The sequence below is a fragment of the Micropterus salmoides genome, unplaced genomic scaffold (genome assembly GCF_014851395.1).
Source record: "Micropterus salmoides isolate LMB-PRFRI ecotype aquatic unplaced genomic scaffold, ASM1485139v1 Ms_hic_scaffold_14, whole genome shotgun sequence".
Taxonomy (NCBI): domain Eukaryota; kingdom Metazoa; phylum Chordata; class Actinopteri; order Centrarchiformes; family Centrarchidae; genus Micropterus; species Micropterus salmoides.
Window position 1 is genome coordinate 12,745,341 of NW_024040485.1, and position 26,846 is coordinate 12,772,186.

The 26,846-nt window shown below is 39.0% G+C and overlaps 2 protein-coding genes across 2 annotated transcripts in view; both read right to left on the reverse strand.

Annotated features, from left to right (window-relative positions):
* Positions 1-17,212, reverse strand: part of b4galt2 (UDP-Gal:betaGlcNAc beta 1,4- galactosyltransferase, polypeptide 2) — a 187,187-nt gene extending 169,975 nt beyond the window's left edge. Inside the window, exon 1 of the mRNA XM_038717739.1 lies at positions 16,724-17,212. The gene's annotated coding sequence lies outside the window, so the exon portion shown is untranslated. The remainder of the gene's footprint in view (positions 1-16,723) is intronic.
* Positions 17,213-18,835: 1,623 nt separating this feature from the next.
* Positions 18,836-26,686, reverse strand: atp6v0b (ATPase H+ transporting V0 subunit b). The gene is made up of 8 exons (XM_038717742.1): positions 26,409-26,686; positions 25,489-25,537; positions 24,404-24,487; positions 22,817-22,894; positions 22,066-22,135; positions 21,892-21,943; positions 21,166-21,356; positions 18,836-20,991 (listed from the first exon to the last, which is right to left on the reverse strand). The coding sequence occupies exons 1-8, from the start codon at positions 26,491-26,493 to the stop codon at positions 20,965-20,967; spliced, it is 636 nt and encodes a 211-aa protein (XP_038573670.1). The 5' UTR covers positions 26,494-26,686; the 3' UTR covers positions 18,836-20,964.
* Between the last annotated feature and the right edge of the window lie 160 nt (positions 26,687-26,846).

The window sequence follows — 26,846 nt, forward strand, 5'->3', positions numbered from 1 at the left end:
CATCGAGTCTATGCCAAGCATATGCTGGAAGGAGAGATGGTCTGTGACTGAAGTGGGGACTTTAAATGTGATGGAACGTCTCAAAACAAAACTAAAATCACGTCTTGTTACACACAGTGACGTCAATGATTTCATCCTAAAAACAACTTCTCCGGCCTGTTTCTTGGACCGTAAAGCTTCGGATTAGAGATCACAAAGTCCACATTTATAGTAATAAATAACAATAATCCCTGTCTGTTCCAGTGGTCACCGGGTTTTATTTAACATTTATAGCATTAAGTGCAGAGTTGCTCTGGACACTTTTCATCCTGCATTGTTAACCACTGGTCAGTTCCACTGGAACATTTGTAGGTTAAGTTCAGCTTCAGCTACAGTATATGCTGGGCCACAGGATCAAAAGCAAACCTGGAGAATTTTAACCGGCAACCTTTTAGTCACAGGTTTCCCTGTTCAGTCCAGTCAGTGTACAGCGAAGCTCAGATTTTGTAAATGTCAGCGAGGTCGAGGAATCTTTAAGTGCAAATGAAGAGATTTCTATACTCTTCCCTTTTCATACCATATAGACATTTGTCTGTTTCTCTACTTTCACTCTGCAGTGCCACTTCACCTCTCATGTTAAACCAATCAACCGGACTTTTCAAATATTCAAAAATGCATCAAACATTTCGACGAGAAATGTGAGATGTGCATCCTTGTGCAGTCTAAACTGTGTTTGTTTCGTGGGTGTCGTTACTTTGTGTATCTGAAAATCAGCTACTGCTGAATAAATAAATCATGTATCTATACTCAGGATGTTCTTATTAATTATCAAGAAGAACAAAATCTAAAATGCTCTAACATTTAACTGTGGACTGTAATATAGCAGGAGTAAGGAAACACGTAAGAGAAACATTGTATTGTATATGATAGCTGTCCTACTAGCTGGTCTCCATATAATAAACTTGAGTGTCAGCAATTAATCTTTTTATTATTTTCTTAATTTACTGTTTAATCTATAAAATGCCATAAAATGGTGAGAAATGGTAGTTCAGAAGTCAGCACATATTCACAACTGAGAAGCTGAAAAGAGACTTTTTGGTATTTTTGTTTGAAAAAATTACATAAACAATTAATCAATTATCAAAATTGCTAAACTGGAAAATACTAAATTAAAGTAGCAACATTATCTACTGCAGTGATACAGTGACATTACTATGTCTATTCTACATACATTCAGCGCTGCAGGAGAAGAGCACAGGGCATCCTCAGGGACAAAAATCACCCAGTTCACGCTCTGTTTAAGTGGGGGGACTCAGGCTACAACCTGAGACAGCGCAGGCCCGTGAGCATCAGCACTCACAAAGTCCGCTTCCACAAAAGCTTCTTCCCAGCCACTGTCAGGCTCGTGGCACAGGACATTAAGGAGGGAAAGAAATACCTCACTCCTTACTGACCACTACCTGATCCCATATACACACAATGTGCAATATTATGAATTCACCTCTAATATGTGCAATATACAACATGCAATAAGTATTTACAAGTATGTGTACACATGTATATACCTTATATATATATATATATATATATATATATTTAATTTATATATGTACTTTTACCTTTGTTTTTGTTTTTTAAAGTTCTTTTAAAGATGACTCTGAGAGACCCACAAGAATTCCAATGTACTTGTACTGCAACGTACCCGTGCAAATGGCAATAAACTTTATTCTATTCTATTCTATTTCATTGCTGTTAGCAATGCTACAACTCTGCTGCCAGCAGTGCACTCCAGAAGCATCAGAGTAGTTTTGAAAAAGGAAATTAAACTCTTGGTCTACAGGCCAGCTATGTTACTAGCAACAACAATGGATTTTTATTTGCCTTTAGTTTTATCATCTTTAATATATGAAAGCGTCACTGCATTTGTTGGGAACTTTCACAGCCTGTGCAAAAGGACTGGCATCTATCATTAAATAAAGCTGCAAATGGCACTATGACTGCTTTTTACTGCAGTTATGATCTTTGCATCAACATATTGATAAAGGGTGTGTTCCAATTTTAACACACATTCTCCCACTGTTTCCGTTACTACAGTTTTTGCCTGTTCTCACTCCTCCTTGCCGCCTTCCTACAGTACGAGGTGAGTCTTACAGCAACACACCATCCAGCACTAATCCATTTCAACACTGAATTACCTTTACAGGTGGTCTATGTGGAAAAAAGTGTGATCCTTTAACAATTTCTGAAAGGAAGTTTTAGTTTTATTTTAGGGTAGGATATAGAACCCCACCACAGGAGCTGTTAGGAGATCAGTGTCATGCTCAAGGGCACCTCAGCAGGGCAGACATGCAAGGACACACGTGACTTAATGCAGGTCATCCTGCTGAAGCACATGGCAGAAGATCAAAAAGAGATGGAAGGATGGGCAGTGGAGCATAAGGATGAGTGAGAGCTGTGAATCAGGTGAAGATGCAAAAACTGACAACATCAATCTGCAGAGAGATGCACTGAAAATGGGTTGTTTGCATATGAAGTAATACAGTTGTATTGCCTGGGGCCCACTCCTCCACATACTGTATATCTATCCATTTGGCATCCAACAGCTGAGCTCGCAAAATAAACTAAGAATATGAGACTGTACACAGGCTATGATTTCTGTCAGTGACATCACCATTGATCATTTATAATAAGGTTTAATGCAACAGAGCAGAAGGTCGTCTTTTCCCAGCAGCACTGAGAGATGCTTCTCCACTACACATACACATATATACACCCTGCTACATCCTTATTCTCAAGTCTATGTGTTTTTAGCAGATGTTCCCAGCTCAGCCCTCAGGCTGCAAGCCTTGTTTTATTAATTGTATATACCCATCTTTACAAACTGATGTGGAAGATAAATGACTCCTACGTTCAGTCCTGTATGAAGTTTGACTTTGTCTTACAGTTCTGAGAACTATTTCTGACCATTTGTATTACCTTTCTTCAGTCATTAAAGCAGCTTTAATCAATAGTTTTATACCAACAATGACCCATAGGACCACTTATCTGTGAAATATGTGGCTAGTGATCAACCTACAAAGAATTATCATCAAACTCTGCCTGACCCCAACATCTCTGATGTCTGTCAGTTAAAGATGGAGTCAGCCAGGCACAGCAACTTCCTTGAGTCTCCTCTGGTTGCCTGGTAACTGCTCATACAGAAAAAGAAATGTCCAGCATTTCAGTGAAAACTCAGAAATGTCGCTATCACACTGTTTTTTATACATATTAAACAAATGGGATAAAACATGTTAATTGATGAGCTTTAGAGGCGCTGGTAGGCAGATTTTTACAGTTTGACAGCGCCAGTCTAGTGGTTCCCTGTTTTTACCCTTTAAGTACTAAGCTAAGCTAACCGACTACTGGCTGTAGCTTCATACTAAATGTGCAGACATGAGAGTGGTATCAGTCTTCTCATCTAACTCCCTGCCAGAAAGCAAATAAGTGTATATTTTGCTTTATAGTGATTGTAAAATCCTTGTTGTTCTCATTGTTTTTTGTCCTGTCCTTTTAGTGTTTTTTGGTTCGCTCTTATCAGAATCAGAAATACTTTATTATTATTATTACTATTATTATTATCATTATTATTATTATTATTATTATTATTATTATCATTATCACTCTAATAACGTTATTTTCAGCCACAGTGATTAGCTTCTTTCAATGAAAACGCTCTAAAAATCCACTGTGCACCTGCCCAGCACCAAACACCAGACAGACACAGTTAGCAACTAGCTGGTGAACATTATAGAGCATTTAGTAGCCGAGTAGTATGTAGCTGCAGTACCGGAGGCTGCAGTTTCAGGACTGCAATCCTAGGACTGGAACTGCATTTCTTTGATACTGCCAGCTTGCTAGCTAGATAGTGAACTATGTTAGTCTTAACAGCCCCCCAAAGCCTATCCTTACCACAACCATCACCGAGTGTGTGCCTAAACTTAAGTTATTGATTATATGCTCCAGCTGCACACATTGGCCTCACGGGCCGACGTGCTAGCAGACAGGGTTAACCTCCTTCGTGTTGCTGTGCATTACCCACACCACTCCACTAGATGGCGCTGTCGCAAAAGAACTACAGTCCTAGAAGTGCGGTCCCAGGATTGCGGGGGTCCCTCCAGTACTGCAGCTACATAATATTGAATAAGCCAGATATTTTCCTCTGGAGTTGGTGGAAGCTAAAAACTGAGCTTAAAAGGAGAGTAAATATTGGACTCCAAATGAATGATAATGTTGCTCGGTATCTTCTTGATGTCTAAACAGTTTATAACATTGAAAAGGTGATAATATGTTGGGATATATTCCCAGCTTGTTTCCACTGCCTCCAAGTGGCCAAAAGATGTAGTCACTGCAGATTTAAACAACATAAATGTTTATATAACATTATATATCTAATATTCCTTAATATCTCGACTGTAACAAAGTAGCTAAAAAGTAAAACAGACAAAGTTATCATATAGAAAATGACTCTGGGTGGAAAGGCAAAATCTTTACAGGATGAAGATCACAGCCAGAGCAACTCTCTCTCTTTCTATCTCTCTTTTCCCTTCTTCACTCTGTCTCTTGAGGCCCGGGCCCTTGCGTTTTAACCTACAACTCAGCCCTCCCAGTGTTATCAAAAATGCATTAGCCATGCTACACTTGATAGTATGAAGCCTCAGAGCTCTCTCATGGCTCCAGCACATCTTGCTATAGGCAAGTTCATTTCCCACAAACAACCTGGTGCACAGTGGGACAGACAGAAGTTATCTTTCACTTGGTGCTACCAGCCTCAACAATGTGCAGTTAATGTATTAGGAAAGTATCAAAATCTCCATTCACATGCGCACAAAAAGAGGTCACTTAAAAAGGAGCATCTCATAAAATCATTTTTTTTCCTTTCGTTACAATATTAAAATTTTGTCAGATCTTTGGTCAGATTTAGTCCATCTAAAGCCTACAACAAACAATTTCTCAACACCACAAATCTTTGATGAAGATTATATCCCTCCGCTGAAAGCACAAACAAATGAGTGATATCATAAAAATGAAGAGGGGGGGAGGGAGAGAAAGGATGGCAGCAGAGAGACAGAGACAGAGTACACTACACGCTTTCATTACGAAGGATCTGGGTCACTAAGCAGGGCATGATGGTAACCATACATATTGTGCAGGAGTTAAGAAAATGACCTACTGGCATTGTCCTTGTTTCAGCCTCAGAATAAATAATACAATCTAATCCTGCACTAAGACCAACGCTCATAAATATTTTAAATACATCATGCAGGAAAATATAATCTGGTTTCCACATTCTCTCCGTCTTCAAAAAAGAGCTACAACAATTAGTCATCTAATGGGTTACTCAATTAGTCCATCAACATAAAATTATCCAGCAACAATTCTGATGATTAATAGCTGTGTTTTGTTTGTCTTCCAAATATAGACAGATAATTTGGGAGTTTTGGATTGTTGGTCAAAGCAAATAAGACATAATATCACCATCCTGTGGGAGGAATCCCTCTTCTGTTTTTCTTTCTTTCTTGAGGTTTCTTCCACTTTGTCACAGTTTAAGGTGGTTTTTTAGGGGAGATTTCGCCAATTTTCGCCTCGCGACGCTTTACTTGCGTGAGTTGTTTTCTGAATGGAGTTTGGATCAATCAGGGCTATGTTATGCTAACTTGGTCACAGTAAAGTACAATGATAGCTGGAATAAAGTTACATACACATGTTTTCTGAACTCACCAGGTAGTTCAACCTCTTCGCTTTCTTTTCTCCAAGTAATGTCCAGTTTTGTCCGATTTTTATACAAACATGAAGTCATAGTACGACAGAGCTAACGACGCTAACAACAACACTGGAACCAGATGTGCATGGAAGCTAGCTGCTGAGAAGCTCCAGTGAAGATAAATCAACGTTGAAATCCCAAAAACTAAAGTAAAAAGCAAATTTAATAAAAGCAGTTTATTCCGAGCTCCTCCCGCGAGTAAACGGCGTAGTTGTCAGAACAGAATCCTACCGACTAAGGGGGTTTATTTGTCCAATTGTTGCAGCGCTGCTCCTCTGCCCCACGTTTAGCAGCTCTCAGCCGGCCTGCAGATTTTCAATCCCCCGCTCTTGAAAATATTCAACTCACGCGAATTCCTTCGCGTTGCCTTCGCATCGCCGCCCCCACCCCCTTCGCGTCGCTTCACACCGCCCGACAGGAAATCGCGGATCTACGCGTCTTTGCATTGACTTTGTATGTAAACTCACCGCCCCGAACGCTCGCTTCGCTTTTGGTCTCAAAGCACCATAAGGATAATGGATGTTGTATGCTGTAGATTGTAAAGCGCTTGAGGCAAATTTGGGGTTTTTGGATAAATAAAATTGACTTGAACTTGGACAGTGAAAAATTGTGATGGGCATTTCACAATAGTCTAACAGTCTGAATCCACGTGTTTAAGGTGTGTTATGTGTAGGGCTGCAGCTAACAATGATTTTAGTACTTGAAGCTTCTACAGATTATTTCATCCATTCATCGATGCATCGTTTAAGAAGTACTTTTGTTTGGCGGCGGCGCCCCCTCCTCCCTACATTTAAATTAAAAGTGCGCAATACACTACTTTAGAATTCATTATTCAATTTTGCGCATAACAACGCGATTAATCGCAGAAAATCATGCGATTAAAATTTTTTATCGTTGCCCAGCACTAGTAAAAACACAATTATACATCACTATGTTAAATAGAAACATTCATTTTAAAACACATCTACAGGGGGCTGAACACATATTTGCAATCCTTCTCAAAACAAACTTTTGTGAGATATCAGCTATTAACTTAAATATAGTTCTGAGGTTTTGGGCAAGTTATTGTGTCAAAAGCAAACTTCTTGTGCTCATCATCAGTGAAACATGATGTAGCCTGTTGTGTTATTTAACAATACACAAATGAAACTAGAGGACCAATATATAGTCAAAACCAATCATACGTCAGTCACTGAGTTTGACAGCATTGACGGAGTGATCTTATTTTTCTCCAGTGAGTGAGCTTCAGTCTCGCCGTTGTGGAGACACATGATGCCGCGTCATGAATGAATCAGCCATTCGACTCCACTCCACCACAACGCTGACCTTTCAGTGTTTGTTAACTGACTGAATTCAATAGTTGACCGAGTTCATCCCTTATCCTTATAGAAAAAATGGCCGTGGCACAAACAAAAGGGAATAAATTATATTGACAGGACTAGAATGAATATGACAGTGTGTGAAGACATCTGTTTCAGAGCTGTTTGGATTGGATGGATCATATGTGGCATTTAAACATCAATAAATCATTATTGTAGTGATTTTATAACATTATTGCTGTTAATAAATTGTTAAGTTGATAAATCAGACCAGTGTCCAGAGCAGTTTCAAGTAATGACGATAAAGGGAACTGTTATTAGATTTGTCTCCATAGATCAAAGGTCATAAGTACCTTGAATAACTGACTGAATTGCTATTTCCTTTTAACTCCATCAGCCTGACATGTTTATGTTGCCCCTTTTCCTTTTTGGGAGGCAAGGTTATTTTTCTCATAACCTATAAGTAATGACTGATGAATCCCATCCCATCTACATAATTTTCAATCGACATGACAGCTGCGGTAACTTAACGTAGGTCATGAAGAAAAATGGCAATTTCAATGTAAAAACCAACAAACTGTATAGATGATTCAATCTCATCCACACTTGTTGCAATATCTTGGCAATTTTTGTGTGAGAGTTTTCCTGGCTCTAGCACAGCAAAATGACTTCACAATTCTAAATCCAGCCCACAAAGCCTTCACCTATGTAACTCTACAAAAATACGGCATATCCTGTCTCAGAATGATGCGGAAATACAAGTCCACACATTTGTTACTTCTAGGCTGGATTATTGCAATTCCTTATTATTAGGCTGTCCAAATAAGGCTCTTCAGGTGATCCAGAATGCTGCAGCACGTGTACTGACAAGAACCAGGGAAAGAGATCATATTTCTCCAGTTTTAGCTTCTCAGCTCCAGCTCACTGTAAAATCCAGAATAGAATTTAAAATCCTTCTGCTAATTTACAAAGCCCTTAATGGTTGGTCACCATCATATCTTAGATGGTGCTTAAGAGCTTTAAGAGCTTAGAGTACATTATTACATTACAAGAACACTGCTCTCCCAGAATACAGGGTTGCTTGTGGTTCCTAGAGTCTCCAAAAGCAGAATGGGAGCCAGAGCCTTCAGCAATCAAGCTTCTCTCCTGTGGAATCAGTTCCCAGTTTGGGTTTGATAGGCAGACACTAGACTCAGGTGAGTCTCGAACCATCCGTTAGTTATCCTGCTATACGCCTAGACTGCCGGGAGATTTCACATGATACACTAAAAGCCTCTCTCCTCCCCTCGCCCTCTCCATCTGTATGCATTCCTATCCCATTAATGTATGTTAATACAGCAAGTCGACTTCTTCCCCTTCCCGTAGTTTTGTGCCTCTCCTCTCTCCATCTGTCGCTTTCTGCAGGTTACTGGAGTCTGGATCTGTGGTTGCGCGCTTCCTGCTGCCCCCATGTTCCAATACTATTAGTCCTATTATTATTATTATTACTCTCATTATTAGTAAAAATTATTCATTGATGTCTGTACCAGTACCACCTTTACTGTTGATTTGCATTTCTGTGCGATTATTGTGTTGGGCTGCTCCCCCCATATAAATAAATAGAAACTGAATTAGGCCACTAATCATGCTAAATTGCTAGCTTTACCATACATTTTACACTTTACTGTTCATCTGCTGGATTGCTTTATGAAACAAACGACAGACAGGTGAAAAACTGAAAGTCAAATTGAAAATTAAAAAAAGAAAATCACTTGGTACACGTTTATCTTATTCAGCAAAGCTGAGTAGAGAAGGGTTGAGCACAGATAGGAAAATTTCGGTACACGCTCGTTGGAAAGCCTGTGGCAGAAACTTGTCCTGTGATAACCTTTGATTTGTTCCTAGGCAGGATAACTAAATGTTTTTATACTGAAAACTGAATCTGAAAGAGGGCAATGTTCTTATCACAAGACCCGGGATTGCATTCAGTTAACCATATATTGTTGTCTTGACAAGCCAGAAGAGGTGGTTGTTGATTTCACCAAATGCAATGTTTTGTAGGGCTGCACAATTAATCTAATCGCAATCACAATCGCGATGTCGTCATGTGCGATTACATAACACCAAAAAGTGTGCGATTTAATAAAACAGTAAAAGTGTGTGAGACGCTCTCTTCCGTGTGTGCGCTGCAGTCTGCACAGGGCGCTCGCATGTGCCCTCTAAAAACAGATAAGCCTATGTGCAATGAGAAAAATGTTTTATGAGCAGTGTGCGAGTAACTTTTAAGACAACGTAACCCCCTCCTCGCCCCGCTGCTAATCGTTCAAAACATAGTTGGATTTGCCACAGGAGCACCGAGAAAATGGCCGCTAAGATAAGGAAGGTTTGTGTTTGGCTCGCTGGCCATTTAACGTTAGCTGTAGGGCTGCAGCTAACGATGATTTTAGTATCGATGCGTCGTTTAAGAAGTACTTTTGCTTGGCGGCAGTCTTGAAGTCGTTGTGGCGTTCACACTATGTGACTGATCGGTGACAGGGACACACACACTACAGGAGCTGACAGCAGCTGTGTCACCCGACGCTGGTCTCCAAACCACGTTTTGTCAAGAAAACACATGTGAAACGGGAAATGGAAAATGAGCGATCCTGCACACGAAACAGCTGTTTGTTATTATAAAGATGGCAATTATAAATACAAAGAATATAGGTGAAAGGATGGATTAGCACACGCAGGTAACCGGAAACATCTGAGCGAGAGAGCTGGAGGTGAGTTAAAAGGTGCAGTTCCCCGACACCCAGTTAACTCCTGAATGTGAGATTACAACTCACAGCCCAAAAAGGAGAACAACAAACGCACGTGTGCACATTTTCAGCTGAGGACTGCGGCTTACTTTGGCTAGCCTTCAACTCAACAATCAATCACGATTTCAGTTAAATGCTAAAGTTGCTGTTACTGTTACCTTGTCTGTGGTCCGCTGGCAGAACACCAGCTGCTTTCTGGTCAGGTGCCATCGCGCTGTTGCCGAAGCAACAAAAGTTTCATTTTACGGTGGACGGACGGTGACATTACAGAGTTGTTATTTTCTTTAGCTTGAAATAATCTCATACTTTGGACACTTTCTTCTTTGTCCCTCACTATTTTCTCTCTCTTCCTCCACTTTGCAAACAGCTCCATTATAATCATGTCGTGTTCACAGCATAAGCGCGATGTGCAACAGTAATAAATGTCCGTGCGAAACACTCTGCTGTATAGTTAAATGGATTAAATGAAGCATTGATGCAAAGAATTTGTGTCGATGCATTTTATTTATTGATTTTATTGATTTAATCGATGAATCGTTTCAGCCCTAGTTAGCTGTATCGGTGCCTTTTGTTGTTCAACATGTTGAACTTTTCACAGAGCCGACGTGCTTGTCAGTCATGGGGCGGGACATTAAAAAAAGTTTGACGTGCTACAGCAAATCATTAAATGTTGAACAATATGATTATTGACAAGTTAGTACTTAGCATTAACAAATTAGGGACCTATGTAGAGCCCTTTGCTTACACACGGATCAAATTTTAAAAAACAACCCACAAAAATGAAACTGCTAACTGGTTTTAATACTCAACAAGTGGTAACAAAGGATACTATTATATGAAATTCTAATTAATGTACCATTTAATATATTATTGTTATCCTAACAGTAAACTTAGGGTTGGGCAATAAAACAATAATGATAATTATTGCAGTATAATTTTGAGTAACAAAATAACAAATGTTCAATATATTGTCAATAAATATTTGATTTAAATTTACAAGAATCACAAACAAATTAGCACTTCATTTTTCTATTAAGGTTTATTTTGTTGAGGCAAAGGGACAGAAAAAGAGTTACTAATCGTATTTTTGAAAAAAAGATTTTATCACACCTCAGATTTGTGAAGTGATCCACTGTTTGGCAGAAAGTGTTTGTCACATTCTGACCATAAAGTATAGTTTAACCACACAATTAACCATGTGGCCCTTCAATTTTCATTCAGAGGCAAAATCAGCCTTTAAACTTGAAAGAAATAATGATTTGACATTTATCGTGATAATTCGATATCAAATGATATGAAATGTTTTTATCTTGATAACATTTTTGGCTATATCGCCCAGCCCTAAATTAACTATTAACTAAACATTATACTCTTTATATAACACACTAATGTACAGTTCCTCCTCCAGGTTGTGGATAGAGACTCTGCATTAGACAGATGTACATTGAGCCTCCTCCGTAAAGCAACACGCTCCCCTTGTTCTGTTTTACATCTATTTTACTTGTTATTGTTATAAATATTGTTTCTTGTCTAACTTTGTTCAAGTTGAGAAATACACATTTCAAAATGTCAGTATTTCACACATTCCTTGATAATTCAACAAGCAGACTCATAGTACCATTTGTTCCATTATAATCGAATTGCAATCGCAATATTGTCCACAATAATCGCAATGTGACTTTTTCTCCAAATCGTGCAGCTCTATTGTTTTGTGAATGTTTAAGCATTGAAGATGAAATATTTGTAAAACTTTAGAAGAGCATTATTCATCATATAACATGCTGGTTTTAAATCAGGTATAAAGTTCACAATGTTCACCATCTTAGTTTAACCCCTCTCTATTCTACTATGGCTACAAAGACATCAAGCTAAAACACGACAGAGCAAAAAAGAAAAGAGAAAATATGAAAGGAGCGGAGTGGAGGGAGGCAGAACAGAAGAAGAGAGAGTAAAAGCAGACCTAATCAGAAAAAAACTCCAGTGTTCTCTGTACTCAACCCTTCTCTACTCAGCTCTGCCCATGCGGATATTAAATTGCCTCTCAGCTGTCTCTGATCTGAAGGAGGTTGGACTGGTTAAATGTCTGATATCACATTGCCTCTCTGCTCTTCTTTCTGCTTTATGCCATGCTTTGTTTTAAAAGGTCCCACTCCCTTCCTCGTTTCTGGTAAATTTGTTTTGCCAGACAGAACTGACAAGAAACAGATGAAATCAATGAGACATCGCAGTATGGAAAGGTATTTGATGGCACTCCCGACACTGGGAAAGTATCATCACGTTAAGTCAGGGGTAGAAAGCCATTCTAGGAATTCTCCTCCAGTGTAGCGTCTGCAATTTCTCAGCATGCAGGCTGCACACGCCCTATGCAAATACAACAAAGTCCCGTCTGCTACAATCCATAGACTACAGAGGAAACATCATCTCTCTCTCTCTCTCTCTCTCTCTCTCTCTGCCCTCTTTCTCTATGTCTCCCTCCCTCTCGCACTGATCCAGCTGCTCATTTGGCAACGAAGCAAAGAAATAAATGAAGTGTTTCAGCGGAAGGAAGGCTTCACTGGGAGAAGGATTGTGGGTAGAGGGAGTGAGATGAGGATTTGGTGAGGTTTTTTTGGCTTAACACATCAGTGGGACATTAGGCTTAAGGCCACTACCGTCCAATTATGCTTTCAACGGTTTAATCAACCTGTGTCCTTCAGTGCTATTTTTTGTTTTTTTTGCAACTCTATTAAGTGAATTGATGGAGTTTGAAAAGGTGTGTTTATTCTTTTTAAGTGAGAAAGGAAAAACATTTATCCAAGTATCTGAGGTCATGTTGAATAGAAAGGTAGATCTTAAACGGTGAGACAGAAGGGTAATAAGGGTAAATCTGTTCTTACTAACTAGCGGGCTAGTCTAAAGTACTCTTTTACACATGGTATTAACATTTGATCCTGTACCTGATAAGTTATCTGATCAGGGGCTGTTGCATTATGCTTTACTTATTGTTCCTTTGCCTAAGAAGAAGTCAGCAATAGTCTGCAATAAGGCAACCCCAATACCTTAAAGAAGTAGTTGACATTTTGAGCTTATTTGCTTTCTTTCCAAAAGTTAAATGAGAAGATCTAGACCACTCTGTCTGTCCGTTAAATATGAAGCTACAGCCAGCAGCAGGTTAACTTGGATTTGCCCAAAGACGGTGAGGTTGCAAGGCAACCAGCCAACCATTTCTTTAAAACGGCCCTGTTCCCCCATGTAGGGATGGGGAGCATTCTGTGCCCTTTATTAGATGCCTATAAAGGAGACATTACAGGAAAGCAGGCAGAAAAAGAGATGCAAGAAAAGTACGAAGCGGATTCAAAACTGGGGACATTATAGTTCAGCGTTCAGAGCTTAGCGAATCTGTGCATTTTGTCAACCTCAGTGTCTAAACTCTGAATAACTCGCCAGTCTTTAATTATTAGTAGGCTAATAATTTTTACTCGCAATATGCAGCAAAACGTTCACACTGTAAAGTGTAAAGTAAAGTCGGCTTAGGGGAAGGAGAGCAGTCTGATGTGGACAAACACAGTACAGTAAAGAAAGGATCAGCTTTATTTTAGCCAGTAGCGATCTATTAAAATATGCCCAGATTGGCACTGATACCTAGGATTGGTTTGGGACATCTCTAAATATAATAGAATACTGTAGTAATGACGTGAAGCTGTTAGTTTGACCTTTACTTCAGAACCTAAAGAAAAGAAAAAGTGAACCAATGTAGACAACAAAAGACACTTAGACACACACACACATTACACACACACAAACACACAGTTCCCATGACAACAAATCCCAACACGAAAGAGCGATCAGAAGAATCTGTAGCAGCCGCTGCTGCTCTGACTGTCACGACCGGCAAGGTGAGGACACCAATGTGAAACACGCTGTTTGCTTTTCACTGAGCTCCATGAAAGATGGAAGCAAGTTAATCTACAGTGGTACCTTCCCCTCTGCCGGACTGGACAGAGCAGAAATGAGTGCGGAGGGCCTGATGATAGTTTTCACAAAGCTGATCCGAACACTCAACAGTGATATAGCATGCTCCAGTCAACCAAGCTAGGCTACAGCACAGAGGAGGTTCTTTTTGTCTGGAAGCACATTTTTACAGGTTGTCCAGAGTTATTTCTCTTATCATAAAGGTATATAAACCCTCAGTCAGAGCTCAAGGAACAGCACAGTAGAGCAGATTTAGGTTTATAAAACTTAAGACTAGCCCGCTAATATACAGTATCTATCTGAACTGAAACAGGTGCCAACTAGGAAGGTTTAAATTACATTTCACAGAAATGACACAATATACCTCAAATTACAAAACATTATGCTAATAACATTAGCCTAAATGACTCATTGGATAGTGCGTTAGTACAACCAACCCTGAAACACTTATTTCTCCACATATAAAACAAAGTCACACCTATGTTTACAAAGAATTGGCAGTTAAGTTTAATACATCACTAGACCCTCTGAAAGTTAGTTTTGGCAGTTATGTGACAGTTTGTTACATAAGTTTCCTAGCTATGTATAAAGTATATAGGAAGAACTTTACACACAAACTTAGTAAGGAATTAACAAATAGCTGGTGCAACCCTGACTGAACCTGTGACTTTCTGGTTCCAGGATAACCTGATTAACCGCAGAGACCACCCTGCCACCCACATGTGTATTCCTCAAAAACAAAGTCAGGACAATAAGGTGGCAGTGAGGACAGAAACAGCAAATTAATCACCTCAAGTGTATGCATTTTAACTTCATCAGAGAGTGTTTCACAGCAGGAAGCTCTCTTTTTAAAAAAGGGACAGATCATGTGACAACCAATCAAAAGAAAACAGTTATACCTGTACACCTACAGGAAGATCCTCCACACACACACACACACACCACACAGTAATAAAAATGAACCACAACAAAACCTGAATTTAAAACAAAACACCTGCCACCTTTTATTACACAGCCTGCTGCCATAACCACCTCTCTGCTATCTGATCTCTGATCTAAGCCTGGAGTCAAGTCTCAGATAACACAGGTTTTCGCAGCAGATGGAAAAAAACGTTTCTGAAATATCACTGCACATGAGTGAACATAACTGGACCAAGATATGTGCTCTGCATTACTGAACTGGTTTACTGAAAACAATGTGAGACTTAAGCTTGACAGACAGTTCTTTCTGGCCCTTAAAAACAACACTTGACAAAACAATGCTCACTCGAGGTCCACTTAGCAACATGTTCTGGAGCTTTCAACTGTGTCCCACAGTCCTCATCAGCAGATTGAGTTTACTGTATATGTTTTTCACCGTGATTCTGAGCAACTCTAGCGTGACTTCTTATCCATGTTGACTTAAAATCTACTTAATAGGCCCGCTTCACAGCAGACCGTTTGACTTGTCATTATAGGGAAATTGAAGCAGCTAAATGGGATTCAGCTGTCATTTATGTTATTATTTACGCCTGCTTTTCCATAATGTCTACAGTGAAAAAGACCTCTCAATCCATAGCATGCAACTCTGCAGACACAATGTACCAGTGAGGAGAGTATGATACGGTCAAAAACTCCAGAAGTCCTTGGGTTGAGATTTGTTTGTTAAGTGGGAAACTCTCTTCCAGGCTGCATACAGACACATAAAACATCTGTGAATTATTTACTCTTTCATTGAGTTGAATAAATTATTATTGTGTAACAGGATGTTTTTTTGATGATTACTCATTTATTAATCGCTTTAGTAAATGTTCAAGTAAAAATATCAAACTCTCCCTTATTCCAGTGTCTATGTTGTGAGTATTTTCTGCTTTTCTCATGTTTCATGAGATAGTAAAATTAACCGCTTTAGGATTTGGACTGTTGGTCAGACAAAACAAGCAACCTGATAACATCCTCTTTGACTTGAAGACATTATGATGGACGTTTCTCCCTATTTTTTTGACATTTTATAAACAATTAATCCAGAAACTTATCAGCAGTTCAGGAACTCTTCAACCTTTAACACTGAATTAAAATTCAAAATATAACACATGGCCTTAACATGTTTTGTAGAATACAGCATCAAAATTAAAATTTTAACTGGATGAAAGTCACTACACCAAAGGCCACTCTGCACAGGACAACTTAGAGCACAAAGCGTGGTAGTTCCAGTCCACTTGTTCCTATAGACGCTATAGCCCTAAAAAGATACTCGTGTCACAAAATGAGAGAGATGTCAGATTGGATTAAATCTATGTAAAGAGCTTCTGTGTAAACGCCTGGTTTGGTTAAACATCCTGATGAAGGAGTCTCCTCCACTTCTTCTTCCTTTTCTTCTTCCTCTCTCATTTCCCCAGTGTAACGCTGGCTGTGCACACTGGTGCTCTTTGCCCTTAGTGTGCTGTGAACAGACCATGAGACGAGAGATGCTGGAGCCCATAGACTTTGCATCCTTTTATTAAAATTGGGGGTGGGAACAGTGCCAGCAATTTCAGAGAGCCGTAGTAAAAAGTGAATTTTAAGAGCTTTAAAAGCTCCAAATTGAACCCAAAATGCATTGCAGAAAATTCCCCTCAGCAGTCTGTATGGCCTGGGATGGTTCATTTTCTGTAGAGGAACAGTGCAGGGAGGCTGAGTGAAGCCTAGTATGGCGGGTGTAAAGATGCTGCTAGTTTGAGGAAATGTGCGTGATAACAAAAGAGGGGTAGGGGGCAGTGCATGCGCTCATACTCCCAAAGCATCCACTGCTTAAATATAAGCAGAAGGTTGCAGGATGGCAGGATAAACGTATGGAGGCTGGGTGGAAACAAAGGAAAGCGTGCATGCGATGCTGAATGAAACAATGCGTCCCAAGAGGAAGATACAGCACCTACCTTGATGTTGTCAGGCGAGCACTTCTATCTGAGCATCATCTTCACTGGAGCACCACTGCCTTCATCCACATCAGCCGAGGAAAAAGAGTCACATAAAAAAACTGTCAATGAGCTTTTTTGATTGATTTTTGATGAAAAATTGTTGCAAATGTGCAAAAAACAAACAAAAACCCCCACTAAAAGCGAGAGGGTCAGCCCAGCTCGCCCTGCTAGGAATAACTATATTCTTTCCGTTTCCACAGACAGGTTTTTTTGTGTGCTCTTCATCAGGAGAACAGCCTCATGTTGTGTAGCATTACGCTAGCCAAGCGGCTAACGTAACCCGTAACGATATTCTACCGCAGACCGGTGAGTAGAGAGATGATATCCTCATGGTTTTCCGTCATCCCGCTGTGTTTTGGTGAGGATGATAAGAAAGCAAAGAAAAGGATGCTCTCAGGCTGGCAGCGAGCAGGTCCCTTCGCTCCTCCTGCTGCCTACGGAGTCCCGGATGATCCAGAAACTCGCTCTCTTTTTTTATTCAACTCATCTGGTACAAGAAGGGGAATGGTAATTCCATTATCTACCGTTACTTCCTCTCAGAACACACGAACACATAATAGAGGAAATAATATCACTTTTAAATACATAATAATACATTTAATTTATATCGCACTTCCTAATAGATCTTATAAAGTGTATCACAAGGCAGTAAGAAAATTAAAAAATGGCTAAATAAGCAGAACACATGCTATCTCCACCATTTTTTACTTTTTAAAAACATTTTAAAGGTTTGTATGGTTGCTCCCTCTTACTCAGTTATTGGACTCATCATTATGGTGTCTGTCCACTTAGACACTTTGGCTCTATTAGACACTTTGGCTCTATTTTTTTTTCTGGTATCACAAATTTGTTTTGGTCTCTATTAAATATTGTCTAAATAACAGTCATGTTTATTCATATACACAAATGTTACAAAGTGCTTCAAGAGGCAAGATGCATTTGTCTATATATAGCTGACATAAACAGGATAACCCAACCGAATACATTTTAATCTCAGATAAAAATGTATAAAATTAGATTAGGCGATTTTATCCTTTCTTATAAGGTAAAGCAGCCATATGTTATAGACTGTGACATTTTCTACTTGCTCCTTTTTACTCAGTTAGTTGACTAATTGGTCACATGGTCTTGGTTCATTGGTTCAAGACACTTCTTGTCTTTTTGTTTATCATACTCAATTAGATTTTAGATTAAGCAGATTGTTTTGCAAGGTTTGGGAGTAAGCCATTAGTCATTTGCTGTTAATGTAAAATCCACTACAACATCTGGCATCAAAATAACATTCATAAAATATGGTTTGGTATTAGTTTTAAAAAATTAATACACAGACATAACACATGCTAAGTGTACTTTGGTTTGTATTTAAATGCAGATGGATTTACAGGATTGATGACCATATTATAAAGGTTTGCTGCCCCTTCATAGTTAGTCAACAAACTAGGGTTTTTGTTGAATTGAATTTGTGTTTTAGATTTTTAGGTTATTTATTTTAGATTAATGTTCTGTTTTGCATGGTCACTTTAAAATCTGTATAAACTATTAGTTCACTTGGCATAAACAAATGGTTCTAAACCACCTGGCATCACACTGATATTCACAAATATGATTTTCATTTGTGGATATGAGGAGATCTTCTGCAGTCGAATGCAAAAGGACAATATAGGAGAAAAATAATGACCACTTTCAGATACAAAGAGGATTTTTAATAATTCTGCACTGACGCTATGCTGTTTTATTCAGTTTCACACGAGGTTGACAGCTACACCAGTCAACATATGAATATTATGTTGAATGATAACAGGAGATGGGAGCTTAACTGTTTCCTCAACTGAGCTTTCCAGTGAGCACAGAGCTAGTTTTAATCAGTAGGACAGATGTTGTGGTTTTCTGCGCCATCTAGTGGAAGCAATTAAACACTGCAGGACGCAAGACAAATGTCAGGGTCCTGGGTCACACACAGCTCCCAATTCAAACAGCAGAATTTTTTATGCTTGGGCACTTCGTATAGTTATAGGACTGAAAACTCCACAACATGAACATCGATATGAGTCAGAAACAAATCCAAACATCTTGATTGGACCATTTTTATTTTCTCAAGGACATTTATGAAGCCAGAAGGACGGTCTGTTTTTGTTATTATACACAATTTCAAAAACAATGAGTTATTGTCCGATCACCATCACGTCAACATAATGCACACACGGTACCAACTACACTTACTGAATGCCTAGGGTTTGGTGCAGAGCCTGGTGTACCAAAGGAATCTTTGAGTTACAGCGTGGCTTCATTATAAAACCATCGTAATTGGCAAAGACGATCTTGCAGTTTAAGACACCTTTTGGGAGGCCAGGTCTGGATATATTAAAGACAATGGAGTTTCCCCAAGTCAAGATTCAATGTTTACACTCATTCATAACTCCACAAGAGGGTTGGGGTGGAAAATTACAGGAAGGAGCTGAGACGATTCACAATTAGCCACGGTCTGTCGTCTGAACTTGTGGAATGACACATCAAGAACAAAAGGTGCTACCAAAAGTGTTTCCATACAAGCATTTTCCACTGGGTGCCCACATCAACTCTTCTTTCCGCCAAACCCCCCCCCATTTACAAGTTGGCATCAACAGGAAATAGCTGAAACACTAGAGGACTAAGCTTTAAACACTCATTAAACTTCATTAAGGAATGTTAAAAAATAATTTGGGAACACAGACTTGAACACCTAACATGTTAAGATGTACATTCGAAAAAAAAAGAGCTTAATAAAAAATAAAAAAGTATATTATTGTGTTTGTGTGTGTACAATAAGGATTTTTTTTTTAAAACTGTATCCATCAATGTGTTGGTTCTGTAATGAAGTCCATAGTTTTTACCCAGAATTTTGGGAGCCAGACGACCAGTCTTTCTAAAATGATTTTCACGTAAAACCTCTACTACAATGACAGTAATGATACAGCAAATATTAACAGTTACTACTCTAAAGCTAATACTAGTAACTGAGGCGCTCTTTAAAATATATTCCTCCCTCCTGTCTAAGGTAATATAATGTTCAATAGTGACTTGACAAAAGGGGTTAGCAATTTTGTCTTTGTTAACAGGAAACCTGACACGTTAAGTTTTCATCTTCATGTTAAGGTCCCGTGTTGGACAAGGGTAATGTGGCCATCCTCAATCTTTTGGCTTCCTTATAGTCAACACAGAACAATCCACTTTCATGTCCAATCCAACCAACCACTGGTTAAAACTCAAAAAGTAGACGATACTAAAGGGAAAAACAAGTTATGGCTGTCAGCCATGTTCAGCAGGCTCATGGGTTTGAAAAACAGAATTCGTAACATAACATAACATTTTTGGGAAGTAAGGTTATGACTGACAATTTAGAGCAGATCTGCTGCAGTGACCTGACTCTATTTGGCCTCCCAAAGAGTATATCCAACTGTCCACCTTACTAATGATTCCAGATCAGTACTTTAATTCAAAATTTTGTAGATTATCTGTCACTACAGCAGGAGGCCTAACAAATACTGTATTTGGGAAACAGCATGGATTAAGGACCACTTGCTTATTAGCAAATAACAGTTAAAAACAAAAGAACTGACAGACCAGGCTACAGTAATAAACAATAGTAAACACCCTCATGCTTCAAAGAAAGAAAAAAATATATATATCGATCACATGTCCAGCATACACACACGCACACAAATATTTTCAAATACTCCAGTGTAATTTTTAACTCATCATTCATCAAAGAGTGGTCAGAGAGGGAAAAAAAAAACACCATCACACACACACACACCCCAACTTGTATGAGCTGCAATTCAGCTGGAAGTGATCCAGGCTTCACAGCTCTCAAGACTACATGCTGGCTGGTGTTAGGAAACATCTAAAATCCTTTAAAACATGTAAGCTCTGCTTGTACTAGCCATCAAGCTGAACTGCTGGAAAGATACAGGGTTCACTCATTTATTTCAGGGGCAAGAAATGCACACGAAACACTGGCATCTGGTGATCCCCCCCCCCCCAGTCGTCTTATTCAACATTCATGTTTCTCTCGAGACAAGTACCACTCTTGCATGAATAATGGTTAAAAACAATACCAGGCAAATAGAGACATTTAAATAATTTACGATGTATGTACACAATAATCCATCTCATTTTCCAGCAGTGTGTCTTTTTATCTTCTCAGCGTGCGAATGCGTCTTCTAGTCGCCCATCTTTACTTTCGATGTCTGAGGGAGAAAACAGTGAAACCAGTGATTACATATTTTCAAATATACAAACATACAATACATCGACAACGCAGCTGCATCTAGACCTTTGTCGAAATAATTCCTCTCTTTGCAATGACATTTCTGAGACTCTTTATGTGAAGACAGACAAAAAAAGCAGTCTGTCTCATTCACCTGCAGAATGGCTACAATGACACCAAACAGGCCAATAGCACTGCCAAAGATTTCCACAATGAGGATCTTCACGAAGAGGCTGGCGTTCTGGGCATCTGCCAGCGCTGCTCCGCTGCCCACAATGCCGACACAGATGCCACAGAAGAGGTTGGAAAAGCCCACAGTCAGACCAGCTCCAAACATGGAGTAACCTAGTAGGATGGAAATCAAATGAGTCAGAGACCTCCATGACTAATAAAAAAAATATATAATTCTCCGTCAGATTTGGACATGAGAAGAGTTGATTTTGAAGCATCTTAAAATGCACATCACTTTGAATTGGAGCACTACCAGCTCTTCGTGTCTATCATTTTTAGAGTGAATTCATTTTGGGATCCATACATGTTAATAGATCTGTTGAAATTCATTAGATTTTGTAAATGCATTGAGCAATCCATATTTGACACTTATTTAGACTGAATGCTGCAAGTATCTTTAGATTTTCCAACTTATGGTTTGCAACCACAAGTGTTAGTATAACATATATACCAGACTGTCATATTATAACACAACCTTTCCCAAGCTGGAAGCCTAATTGTCTACATTAAAAATATGTGTGTAAAAAAAAAAAAGAGAAAGATTTGCATTGAATACTGTAATTTGTCCGTCAATTCCAGGTGTTGCTTTATGTTAAAATTGTTCATGTTTTTGGAGTAGATTTTTATTCATTGCTTTATGTTTTCTTACCAGCTTGGTAGTTCCTTGCCCCAATGGTCTCAGGGGTTGTTCCACTGAAGTTCTATAAGATGAAAGAGATTATTTCTTAAATTATGGCCGCACTGTTCCCTGCACAGTGCTCCTGTCTGAAATCCCCTCTAAAGACAAAATGTATCATGAACAACAGAAACGCTTATTGCTTACCTCAGCCATGTTGCTGATTACAATGGCCATGATGATCCCATAGATGGCTACAGCTTCACAGAAGATGATGCTAGAGAGACATAAAAACAGAAACAAAGTAAGAGAACTGATTGGGTTTCAAATTGGCAGCTTGTTCTCTCACTACACAAAATGCTGCTGTGCAGTAACAGTTACTAACTGTGGTCATGAAGGCTTGGTGAAACAGCCACTTCACCGGCTATGAAGGTTTGGGAAAGCCAATGAGAGCAGGACTCCGCATTTATCTAGTTTTAGTGAGTGATTTTAGAGTATTTATTTGGGATGCAGTGAACAGATTGTGTAGATGCATACTACTAGTATATCATACAACACAAGGTCGTACAAAGAAATGAAAGTTTGTAGTCTAATAATAATAGCTGCAGCTTTGAGTATTCACAGAGGTTTTGATGTGGCTTTCTGATATTAAATGGCTCCAATATTTCTCCAAACAGAATATAATTACAAACTTCTTCGTAAAGCAGCAATATTCAAGTACGTTCAACTGGATAATACTACACCTATAGGTTTCAAGAAGGAAGGTACTTAAGTAAACACAAAGGGAAATTGCAGTGGTACAGCAGCTACTTCACATAAATCACAGAGGACAAATAGGTAGAAACAAGTATAATAAAAAGGCAAATTTATATATACTATAAATAAAATAAAATATAGAAATATCAAATAAGAGAATTTGACATAATGGAACTGAACGTTTGATCTTGAATGACCCTACCTGACTAAATTCTTGGTTTTGATTCGTGGTGCCTTGACACCACCACCAATGATACTTGAGCCAGTGATGTAGATCCCCCTGGAAAACAAAAAACAATCGGTCCAACATCATCTATAACTTGAAAACTACCAGGTGATGAGAAAGGATTAACAAGAAGCATAGCCAAAAACTACTTATTTACATTTTATTCTCCCGCAACTATTATGAAAACACTCATGACAAGATTGCAGTTCATTTTTGTGTGACAACCTACTTATTTTGGGATGTAACTAACAACTGTTTGATATGCCTATTTAATCATCTAAGTATCATAATTATCTGATAGAAAATGTCAATGTTTCTAGCAGATTTTGGAACTCATCAGCATCTGATAACTGAAGGTTTGTTTTTTTGCACAAAATCAAAACACCCTGCAAAAGCCCCTTTTTACAATCTGATCACCACTATGTGATCTATTATAGGGGTACAGCAAAAACTACTAAATGGATATAACAAAATGCAAAACAAGCAGGCAGCTCACACAAAACCAAAAATGCATTTTTAGGATACTTGTGGATGGGGAACACTTGAAACAAGGTACTTAAAACTAATTTAAATGTCTCAACATGTAGATTAGAGATGCATTAAAGTCATGTTTAAATGTAGCTATATGACATTTAGCCACTATACAGATACAACAGACGAACACCGGCTGGAAGGCGTTGTGAGCCACGAATGGCTGACAGTCGCCTGTAGTTTTGCTGCGTGTTCCGCTCCATTGGCTCTAATTGGCCCTTATCTGCCACTGTTCAGCCAATTCTGCTTGTTGAATGTGCATCAAAAGGAAGTCAGTTAGACAACGCTCTCTGACTGGGTGTTCATGCTGATGAATCACTTGCCCCTTTCGTATAGCCAAGGCGGGAATGTTGTTGCTGTTATTCCATCTCGCTGTATGGGACATTGATGTGACCTTCTGATGACATGTTATGTGTGCAACCCACAACCAGGGGATTTAAAGACCAGCAAGCAGCTTAGCTGTTAACTCAATCAAGAAGTAGTTAGCAGCTAACCTACAGTAACCGAAAATGTCTGCCAATTGAGGAGACAATGAGGTCCAGAAGCTCCTTATCCTTCAAGATTATTATTATAAGTAATGTCGCTGCCCAACACATATGTTTTACGTCACCCAAGACACCGACGTCAAGCCTCTTTTGCTTCTGTTGTTTGGTGTAAAAAAAGTCTCAGCAGTTTGCATGCCCTCAGCAAACGTAAAAATAAAGCTCATCAAAATTAATGGATTAGCTGTTCGGTCTCTGAAATGTCAGAAAATGGTGCATGTTGATCAGTGTTCAGTGTCGATCAATATCATCCCCAAACGTTGTTTTGTCCACAACTAGGGCTGGGCGAAATGGCCAAAAATGTTATCACAATAAAAACATTTCATATCATTCGATATTGACAATTATCACGATAAATATCAAATCATTATTTCTTTTCTCAAGTTTAACGACTGATTTTAGAAGATTTTGAAAATTCAAGAAACCAGATGTTTAATGGTGGTTTTAAACTTTTCTTTTCAAACTGCGTTCCTTGTCATTAGGTACTCACCACGCTGCTCCCACCACAGACAGAGAGATGGCCAAGCCAATGCCCAGACTGGCCCACATGAAAGGAGAAGTCTCTGTCAGGAACCTGCAATCAAAGATCACAGCTGATGAAGACTACGTTTTATAAGGAAAAATATGTACAAGCAGCAAAACATTCATGTCTCATTTGTTTTAATTTCAGTGTGTGTTGTCAGAGTGGTAAAGAGGATTTCTTCACTTGCTTCCATTTTGTTTTCAGCTCTCACGGCCAACTTACAGTTCACTTAAAAATGTTATAAATCACAGTCCAAGATAGAATGTACTGTGCAACATATTCAACAGGCCTACTAAGTTAGTCCCAATGAACCATATCTTTGCCTAAAATGACTTCAGGTGAAACAAAACAATACACATAATCACAACAATGTTGCCATTGCCATAAATGGCCACTAATATGCTTCCTGTACTGGAAACCAGGGCCAACAAGAGTGTGACTACTACATTATTCTTTTACAGCTTATGCAGATTAGTTTAGTTAATTTCAGTATTTTCACATATTTTGGAGTCAAAATGACTAGCAGGCCCTGAATCTATTACAGAACGATCAAAGTAAATACTAATACAATTACACTGTACTATACGGAACAGCCTGAAACTAGTAATTGCTCTAAGACAGTAGTAGTGAAGTATTCTCAAAATTGCGCAATCTAGGAAATGTCAATTAGTTTTGTTCCTTCAGTATTAGTGTGTTTAGTTCTACTTTTAAACAGCCCCAAATTTCAACATCTACTTTTCTGCGATGGAACAATGTCAGGAAGGCTCAAATCATTTAACTGAAAAAGTAGACTGACTTCAAGGTAGTGCTACAACAAATTATTTTTAAGAAAGCTTGAAAAATGACAAATAATCAATCAACAAACTACTTGCCATTTAACTTATCACTTTATGGACTAACCTTGTAGCTCTATTTCAAACCAACCTAAAATATCAATAGAAATTGTTCCCTGTCAAGTTCTGACAGGTGAGAGAATAAGAAACATTACTAGGAGCCTTGGAGGTCCATGGTTATTAGCATGCATTCACTGGCTTTATGCCAAGATTGCTTACCATGCCACATCAAAGCGGAATCCAAGGTCAAATATGGTATAGCAGGTACCTGCGTTACAAAGAAATTATTAAATTAGACGTGCAAGTGGAAAAATGTCAGCCAGATGCATAGTTACAAGTAAACTTTTTGTACGTGAAGGAATACAGACATTTACAGCATGTTACTGTATTAATCCACTTTTTCCCTGAACCGTGTGTGAAACATTGTCACATGTGTGTGCCAAAGTGATTGAAAGAAGTTCTAACTTTAGTGTGATAGCCTCACTCTCACGTGAAAGCTCCTGCAGTTCCTGTTCGGGACTGTTTCTAATCAGTCAGCTGTGCACACGAACAGCTAACGTTAGCTTAGCCAAATTAAACGCCTTAAACCCTTGCAAGAAGAGCCACCCGTGATCCAATCGTTAGCCCCCACCAAACAAAAGCTGCAACCAGTCAACATAAACCGAAAACACTGTTATCCAGCGTTTGAACTTGTGTGATTTAGCTACGAGCAACCCGGACATTAGCTTAACGTTCAGTAGCGTTAAATGCTAGCGAACTGCTAACATTAGCTAACTTGGATGCAAAATCGGGTCTCTTATGTTAAATGGAAATACATAAAATTTAGACAATACTCAGTAATACGTTGTGTTTTGGCGTCTGTATGGTATTAATTACCACCATGCATGAATAACCTTTTTTCCAGTTTGCACATTAACCTACGTGTAGTAGCTAGCAAATATAATGGAAACAGCCGCAACCACTCTAGTCCCATGATTTAGCCAGGTCCCCAAATACAGCTGTCAAACACAAGAAATGCATTTTTCCATGAAGAAATAACGAGTGGCTACACTATCCTTGTTGCACAAGTCAAGGAAATAAATCATTTCATTAATTAAATGCAACATTCTGAGTAATTGTCAGGGGAAATATAATCTTACCGACGATGAGTATGGTAGTCCAGAAGGCCAAAGTGACCCCCGTATAAAGAATAGCGTGTCCGTTCATCATCCACTCTAGCAGCATCTACCCGGCGGCCTAACCTGCTGGATCACCGAGATCTCCTTGGCTCAAATATATAATTTGACGCTACGATAACGAAATAATGCCGCTTAAAGACGCGCTATCCGTCGATGGACGAGAAGGAGCATCAGAAAGGAGAAGCTGGCTGATGTCAGCTGATCCAGCTTGACAAGCATGTGACCTGACGACTGGAGGGCTGCGTTCGGTAAAACTTCTTCTCCACCTTGGAGAAACGATTTCGCAGCGGTGGCATAAACATTTTTTTTAAAGTCTACATCTGTTACCATAGGCAGTAACAACAACATGGGTTATGATTCACAATGCACTTCATGTAGAATAAAACCGTTTGCAGCTAA